Raw genomic sequence first — 8,521 nt, forward strand, 5'->3', positions numbered from 1 at the left:
CTCTGGCCGTGTAACTGTCTCTGCTTCTAGTCGTGCGTGACTGGGGTTGTGTGTATTGGGGAGGGGGGTCGGCTGTCTGCTCATCTGCCTGTCTGCGACTTTGTCGCTTTTTGTACATTTGTGCCCATGATTCTGTGTCTGTCTGTTTATTTCTATAATTCTCAGACTTTGTGTCTCTGTCCTTCAAACACATTTGCTTTCCCAGCCCCTCCTCGAGCCCAGAGGATCCTAGGATACACGCACATGTATGTGTGTGCACACTTGTGCACATGCACGCACACACGCACACACACTCACTCACTCCCTGTGGCCCCGACCTGTGCCTGGAGAGATCTTCTGACATTAGCAGAAGAGCCCTAAGCCTGGTTCCTTCCTTGTTTTGTTTCTGTCTTGACCAAAGATGTGATCATAACTTTACTAAGGATCACTTTTTGTGGGTCCCTGGGGATCAGTTTCTTGGCTTGTGAAATGGGGATAACCCTAAGCACAAACATTCTTATGGTGCTAGGAAACTCAGGGCTGCCATCATTCTAATAACTTCCCTCTCCCCTCAATGGCTCCCGCCTCCAACCAGGCCTGAATAAGACGTCATCCTTCTCCTGTGAGGCCCATAATGCCAAAGGGGTCACCACTTCCCGGACGGCCACGGTCACAGGTGACCCCATGGGGAGAGGGGCAGGTCTGGGAGAGGGCGAATCTTCTGGGGAGAGGGCTGAGGCTGGAGGAAGAATGAGATGGAAGGGGGAGAGGCCTGGAGGAGGGGGCTAGGATTTGGAGGCGCTGGGGGCAAGGACAGAGGCTTTCTTCTCATCCCTTGTCTGTTGCCCGTAGTGCTTCCACAACGACCCCAGCATCTCCGGCCCATTTCCAGCGGTCCCACCACGCTTGAAGTAGCCTGGACACCAGGGGCCAGTGGGATTTACCCCATCACCAACTGTGCCCTGCAGGTGAGAGGTCTCCCAGTGGCATCTCCCTGTCCCCATCCTAAAAGAGGAAGTGTCTCCCCAAGAGGCCCAAGTCCCACTTCCCACTGGGGCTGAATCCAGGGCCAGTGTCAAAGGGGGAAGGGGGGGTCACTACCGTAGCAGGGAAAGGAGAAGTGGGAGTCAGGCTGAGGACATCCGTCTGTCCCTCCATCATCAGCAAATCCCACTTCCCTTTCCCCTCCACGACTGAAGGACAGAGGGCAAGACAAGGTGCCTGCCCTGCCCTTCACTTCTTCCTTTCTCAGGAGTGGTGGTAAGGGGGAGGGACCTCCTAAGAATCCCTTTCTGTTCGGCATCCTTCTGGTTCCCTAGACCTCTCAGGACCCAGAAAAATCAAAGAACCTGAAAACCAGAATTCTAGAACCACAGAAGAGAGAACTTTAGATACATAGAACACAGAACCATAAGGCCGGAGAACCAGAGGAAACCACAGAACACTGAATAAAAGAATCATGGAATGCAGAACCACAGAACTATAGAATATGGAACCCTGGAACCATAGCACTTAGAGCCTCAGAACCAGAGGAATAGAGAGGCATAGAGAGGGACATAGAGAACCGTGGAAAATAGAAACTTAGAACATAGGAATCACAGAACACAGAACCTTAGAACCATAGAACTTCAGAACCCCAGAGTTAGAGGGAATGGCAGAACGCGGAGCCTTAGAATCATCGTATACAGAATCTTGGAACTTGGAGCCTAAGACCCATCAAATTTAGACGCTTAGAATTAAAGGGAATGACAGAACATGGAACCTTAGGACAAAAGATTCATAGTAAAACCTTAGGATGAAAAGAATCATACAATAATGGACCTCAAAACAAAAGGAAATGCAGAACATGGAACCTCAGACAAAATTCATAGACTCCAGAATCTTAGAACAAAAGATTCATAAAACCATAGATCTTCGGATGGGCCCGAAGCCCTATACCTTCCTCCTCCCCCCCGCCCTCTTTCTTCACCTAGGCTGTGCTATCAGATGATGGGGTTGTGCCTGGACCTGGAGCCATGGAACCCCCAGAAGAGCCACTGGCATTCCAAATAGCTGTACCACCCCACCGCCTGCACCTGGAGAACCTGCAACCCCATAGTGCCTACCACATACGTGTGGCCTGTGCCAGTTCCCAAGGCCCCTCGTCTTGGACACATTGGGTGTTGGTGGAAACACCGGAGGGAGGTAGGATGGGGTGTGGGGCCCTAGCCTAGCTCCTAGCCTACCCTCTGGCTCCCTCCCATCTTAGGGAAATGCTCAAACAGCGCTCCCCTCTCCCACGCACATTTTTGGGGTATGTACTCTGATGGGGGCCTCTAGGAGGCACACTGACCTACAGAGGGCTAGGATGGGAGTGGAAAAGAATCTGTGTGTCAGCCTCCCTTTCCTGTCCCTCCTCCCCCAGTACCAATGGGACCCCCAGAGAATGTGAGTGCCATCCGAAATGGCAGCCAAGCTCTGGTGCGCTGGCAGCCACCTCGAGCTCCACTGCAGGGGACGCTGCAAGGGTACAAGCTGGCATACCGGGAAGAGGATGCGCCTGAGGTGGGCATGGGCTCAGTGAGGCAGAAGGGGGCAGGAGAGGGAGAGAAGCTTGGACCTCCATTCTCATTTCTCTCCTGCCCTCCCCATCTCCCAGGTGCTGATGGACGCAGGCCTGAGACGGGAGGTGACTCTGGAGCTTCGGGGGGAGGGGGTGTTGCCCAACCTAACCCTACGGGTGGCAGCCTACACCGCTGCCGGTGATGGACCCTGGAGCATGCCTGTGCGGCTGGAGCCCTGGGGACCAGGTACTCACCCCCACCACCTAACTCTGGGGCCGCCTCCCATAGAGCCAGACCTGAGACGCCCCAAGCCTGGCCCAGAGGCCTTCTCTGAACCCGGAGCTGAGACCCCGCATGTGGCCCCAGGGTCCACCTTGACTTTCCACCACTGCATACTTGTCCCTGACATCACCAGAACATTCCCAGGACTCCTCCTATGTACCATTAAATGAGGAACCTAAGATGTTCTCCCCAATCCAAATGATCCATTGCCAACTAAAGGCCCTCTGCCTCCCCAAGCCCCCCTAGCACTCCTCTCTGTCTGCCACATTGAGCCTGCTCGCCTGTCCCCCCTTCCCTCTTCTCTCCACGCAGGAGATGGGCAGCCAATACACCAGCATGGTAAGGACCCGGGCACAGCCCTTCAGTGCCCACACCCGCCTCGCATGGCCCTGGCTCATACTCAGGCCGCCCCTCCCAGAAAGCTTGGCATGGTGCCTGTGTCCATTTGGCACACTCCAGAAGCCCCCTTGAATGCCCCCATCTTGCTATCTCCTGGGACTCAAATCCACGCCCGCCCTGCTGCTTAGACGCTTCATACGCTCTTCAGCTCCTCCACTGGGTCTCTCAGCAGTTTTTGTCCCCTTTCTTGGCCCTCTGGAGCCTTTTTTTCCCCAGCTGCCTGACCTAGCCTGGCCTCCCTTATCCTCCCTACTGGCCCTTCTTCACAGCCCTGGGCCACATTCCTGCCTGTCCCCCCCACGTTCTTCCCCGGTGGTGCACCCCATCACCTACCGTGGCCTGCTCTACCCTCCTCACGCCAGGCCTCCGTACCCAAACATCAGCCATCATACCCTTCCCTTCCCCTCCCCGCACGGCCTCTGACACCCCGCCTTCCACAGACCGGCCCATCTTCCTTGCATGTCCGTCCCACTTCCCTCTCAATCACCCTTTGTCCATTCGTCGCCTTCCTGACCCCCGTCCAGAACCTTCCCCCAGTCCTCTTTCCGTGGGTCCCTGGTGGTGCGGGCAGAGTTTCCTTGAGGAAAAGGACTTTGCTTCTCTGTGACATGCCCCCCGCTCTGCAGTGAAGGATCCCCCAGCCCCTGCCTTCTCCTGGCCCTGGTGGTACGTGCTCCTCGGGGCTGTCACCACTGCCGCTTGCGTGCTCCTCCTCGCCCTCTTCCTTTTCCACCGGAGAAAGAAGGAGACTCGTTACGGGTAAGCCAGGCCTCCCAGGGGTCTCTCAGACACCTTCTGCCCAGGCTTAGAAGCTAGCCACGAATCCCAGATCTAGCAGCAGAGGGGACTCGGGGGCCGGCCCAGACAGCCGGGGTAACCTGCCTTGACCAAGTGGCAGAAGTCACTCTGACCCCCAAACTAGAGGAACGGGACGCCGGCAGGGACCAGACGGGATTCAGGCATCAGCTCTTTGTGGGCGCCTGCCCTGACCTCCTCTCCTCCTCTCCCCAGGGAAGTGTTTCAGCCCACAGTGGAGCGGGGAGAGCTCGTGGTTCGGTACCGGGTCCGGAAGTCCTACAGTCGTCGCACTACCGAAGCTACCCGTAAGGGACGAGTGATGGCGGGAATACTCCCGCCTCCATCCATGCCCCTTCCCCAGGGAGAGAGTCACAGAGGGTTGAAGGCTTGGGCTTCCATAACCTTCCACTCTTAGAGCTGGGCTGCTCCTAGACTCTTGGCCTTCTATAGCCTTGGACTGTAGGAGAGGAAGAAACTTGCAAGAAGCTCCAGCCTCCGCTTAACACTTTTCTGCCAGCAGTCGATCCATTAACAAGAATTTGTTAAGCATTTACCAAGCCCTGGAAAGAGAGAAGAGTCTAAACAAAAATGGCCCCTGCCCTCGAGGCCTTGGCACAACAGGGAAGCGAGCAGACATGGGGCGTCCCCAAGACCACCTCTGACTCCTGGCCCTTCCTTTCCCCTCAGTAAACAGCCTGGGCATTAGCGAAGAGCTGAAGGAGAAGCTCAGAGACGTGATGGTAGACCGGCACAAGGTAGCCCTGGGAAAGACCCTCGGAGAAGGTGAGTTTCCCCAGACCACCCCCCACCACTTCCTGACTTTCCTTCCGCTTCCCCAAGTATAATCCCTTTCCACAGTTCAGTAAAAACGTGGAATGGGGGCCAGGTAGGTGGCTCAGGGGATAGAGAGAGGGCCAGGCGGGGAGTTGGGAGGATCTCTCTAGAAATTGGGCCTCACCCACTTCCTAGCTGTGTTTGACCCTGGGCCAGTCATTGATTTGCCATTTGCCCAGCCCTTACAGCTCTTTTGACTTAGAATTGATACTAAAACAGAAGGTAAGAGTTATTAGGAAAAAAAAAAAAAAAAAGAATCATGGAGATCATCCACGGCCACCCAGCTGCCCCTTGTTGCCTCTCTCGCTCCACTTGGGGTCAGGGCCTGCTGCCCTCCCCCACACTCTTCTCTCTGCCTCCCTTTCTCTCTCCTACCGCCCCCAGGAGAATTCGGTTCTGTTATGGAAGGACAGCTGAACCAGGACGACTCCGTCCTCAAAGTGGCTGTGAAGACCATGAAGAGTGAGTCTGCGTGCGGGAGAGCCTCCCCTCCCTTCTCTTTTGGCCCCGGCCTTCCTCCTCTGGCCATGCCAGTCTCCAACCAGAGCACCTAGAATCAGGGAGTGGGATCCAACCCCAACGCTGCCACATCCTTCATGGAGGCAGCCGGAGGGTCCCTGGACAGAGAGAATCTGACCTTGAACTGGCTATGCAGCCCTGGGCAAATCACTTACCCTCTTTCTGCCTCAATGTCCCCAACTTTAAAATGGGGATAAGAAGCGTCCCTGCCTCCTAAATTCTGGTGAGTCAGATATTGGCAAAGCACTTAGAACAATGCCTGGCACCTAGTGAGTGCTAGATAAATGCTTGTTGAGGAGGGAAGAAGCACTTATTAAGTATCTACTTTGTACCAAGTCCTGTGCTGGGAACCCGGGAGCTAAAAGCAAAAATGAAACAGTCCCTGACCTCGAGGAGCTTAACTGCTACTGGGAGGAAACAATACAAGTATGGAAATTCCATGGTTATGTTTGGCACAGCAATCCTTCTTGAGGGAAGGCAGAGAATTGGGAACACAAAAAGAAATTTTTAATGAGTGTTAAAAATAAATTAATTAAAATGTTTAAAAGAAAGGAAGGAAGAGAGAGAGAAAGAAGGAAAGAAGGGAGGGAGGAGAAAAGGGAGGAAGGAAGGAGGAAAGGGAGGGAGAAAGGAGGAAGTGGAGGAAGGAAGGAGGAAAGGGAGGAAGGAGGAAGGAAGGAGGAAAGGGAGGAAGGAGGAAAGGGAGAAAGGAAAGGAGGGAGGAAGGAGGAAAAGGAGGGAGAAAGGAGGAAAGGGAGGAAGGAAGGAGGAAAGGGAGGAAAGGAGGAGGAAAGGGAGAAAGGAAAGGAGGGAGGAAGGAAAGAAAGGAGGAAAAGAGGAAGGAAGAAAAAGAGACAGGTGGGGGAGCGAGGGAGAAAGAGAAAGAATCCATGCAAAGTGATTTCCAACAGAGAGAGTACTAGCAAAAGAGGAGAAAGATGGGCTTCCTGTGGAGGTGGCATTTGTACCTTCCTGTGAAGGAAGCTCTGGGTTCCAAGAGGCAGAGCTCCCCAGACATGACAGGGGGTGCTCCTCCTGTGCTACCTGCACAAAGGCACAGCGATGGGGAAAGCAATGTTCCATATCAGGAGATGAGCTTGGTTGGCTGAAACATGGAGTACATGCAATAAAAAACTGAGAAACATGTTAGAGCCAGATGTGGTACCAACCAAGAGGTTGCCTAAAGGCAATAGGAAGCCCCAGAACCTTCTTGAGCAGGGCAGGGACCTAGTCAAGACCTGCACTTGCCCAGGCTCAGAGCCGTAGAGCAGAAAGGGACTTCCAGGGCCATCTTTCCATCAATCCTTCATTTTAAGATGAGGAAACAGGAGCCCAGACAGTTGGAGTCATTTTCTCAAGGTCACCTAGGCAGGACTTGAACCCAGGTCCTTTCATTTCAGAGCCAGCCCTCTTCCTTCTGCCCCAAACTGTCTCTAAGAGGGTTGAACTCTGTGGGGGGCTTCCCACCTAGGACCCTATGACTACTAGGGTTCATTCTAAATCTAACCTCTGAGGGGGCAGCCAGGTGGTGCAGTGAATAGAGTGCTGAGCCCAGAGTCAGAAAGTCTCATCTTCCTAAGCTCAAATCTGGCCTCAGACACTTCCTAGCTGTGGGACCCTGGGCAAGTCGCTGAACCCTGTTTGCCTCAGTTTCTTCATCTGTCAAATGATCTTGAGAAGGAAACAACAAAGCACTCCAGTATCTTTGCTGAAAACACCCTAGATGGGGTCACAAAGAATCAAAATAAGCAAAAAAAAAAAAAAAAGTACAGATTGAAAATCCACCTCAACTCCCCTTTCCCCCGCCCAGGAGTCTGTGAGGCACAGCAGAGAAGCGGTGCGCCTTGGAGTCAGGAAGACGAAGGTCCTAATCCTGCCTCAGCCTCTGCCTAGTTGTGCACCCAGGCGCAAACTACTTCTTCACTGAGTCTCAGTTTCCCCTTTTGTAAAATGGGTGTGGCAGGGATTAGGGGGCCAGTCTGCCATGACACCCTGCCTCCCAGGTACTACAGAAATGTCAGCCGTTCGTCTCATGGCAAGTTTGCCTCCTCTCCCCCCCAGTTGCCATCTGTACCCGGTCAGAGATGGAGGACTTCCTGAGTGAGGCGGTCTGTATGAAGGAGTTTGACCATCCCAACGTCATGAGGCTCATCGGTGAGTCGGAGGACAGAGGAGGGAAGAGGCTGGCCCATGGGGGCATGGGAGACCCCAGACAGCGGGTGGGGGGAGAGAAGGGAAGGAAAGAAAAGGATCGGCCGCCCTTCAGCCTGCATGGAATTTGGTCCAGGTCCTTGCACAGCCCCCACTCCTCCTCCTCAGCCCCTCTCCACAAGCCCCTCCTCCCAGCCTGGGAATGTGGCAGCAATGTCACCTCTGACCTCTCCCAGAAATAGCTGCTCCCCTCCAACCCCCTGGGCTCCGGAAGCCAGCCCTGGGAACCAGCCTCCTTTGCTTAGCCTCTGCCTGCTCCGTGGGATGGCCGCGGGGTGGGGAGGCTGGCTCTGGGGGTGCCCGGAGCAAGTGCCTAAGGGGCTTCCCTGGTGGGCCGGGCATCAGGGGTTTGCCTCCAGGGCTCGGAGTGTGAGGGCTTCCCTTCGCCTGTGGTCATTTTGCCCTTCATGAAACATGGAGACCTGCACAGTTTCCTGCTCTATTCACGACTCGGGGACCAGCCCATGGTGAGGGACTTGGGCTTGGGGGAGAGGGAGCAGGCAGCCACACAGGTTAAGGGACTTGTCCAAGGTCTACAGAGCTACAAAGTGGCAGAGCCAGGGTTTGCTCCCAGGAGGGAGCCTATTCTCAGAAGGGAGAGAAGAAATGGTTGGTAACTGGAGAGCTGAGGCTAGATCAGCAAGCCTTAAAATACAAAGCAGAGAACCCTCGAATCCAGAACTAAAGGAGCTAGACTATCAGAACACAGAATTCCATGGCTAGAATGGAGCCCAGAATGAGGATCTCCAGAGATCTTTTTTTCCCTTAATGGGTCTGGGATTTCCTAAGAATTTAGGGGACTTTGGTAAGACACTCCTTCCCTCCATAAGCCTGCAGCTTAGAGTAGTCCAGAGCTGTCTAGAGCACTGAGAAGTTGAGATCCCCCGGCCAGGATGTGGCTGGGGCAGACCTTGAACTCTGAACTCTCTGCAAGTTCAGAATCTGGCCCTGTCTTC

The 8,521-nt window shown here is 54.4% G+C and overlaps 1 protein-coding gene across 1 annotated transcript; it reads left to right on the forward strand.

Annotated features, from left to right (window-relative positions):
• Positions 1 to 574: 574 nt before the first annotated feature.
• Positions 575 to 8,032, forward strand: LOC123255151 (tyrosine-protein kinase receptor UFO-like; the record flags this gene model as incomplete). Its single annotated transcript, XM_044684002.1, has 12 exons — positions 575 to 655; positions 832 to 947; positions 1,953 to 2,163; positions 2,384 to 2,523; positions 2,618 to 2,768; positions 3,117 to 3,143; positions 3,830 to 3,962; positions 4,215 to 4,306; positions 4,689 to 4,784; positions 5,220 to 5,297; positions 7,416 to 7,508; positions 7,911 to 8,032. Coding segments are annotated over 12 exons (1,340 nt in total), but the record flags the coding sequence as incomplete, so codon positions are not given.
• Positions 8,033 to 8,521: the final 489 nt, after the last annotated feature.

Source organism: Gracilinanus agilis, unplaced genomic scaffold, assembly GCF_016433145.1.
Source record: "Gracilinanus agilis isolate LMUSP501 unplaced genomic scaffold, AgileGrace unplaced_scaffold40087, whole genome shotgun sequence".
NCBI lineage: Eukaryota > Metazoa > Chordata > Mammalia > Didelphimorphia > Didelphidae > Gracilinanus > Gracilinanus agilis.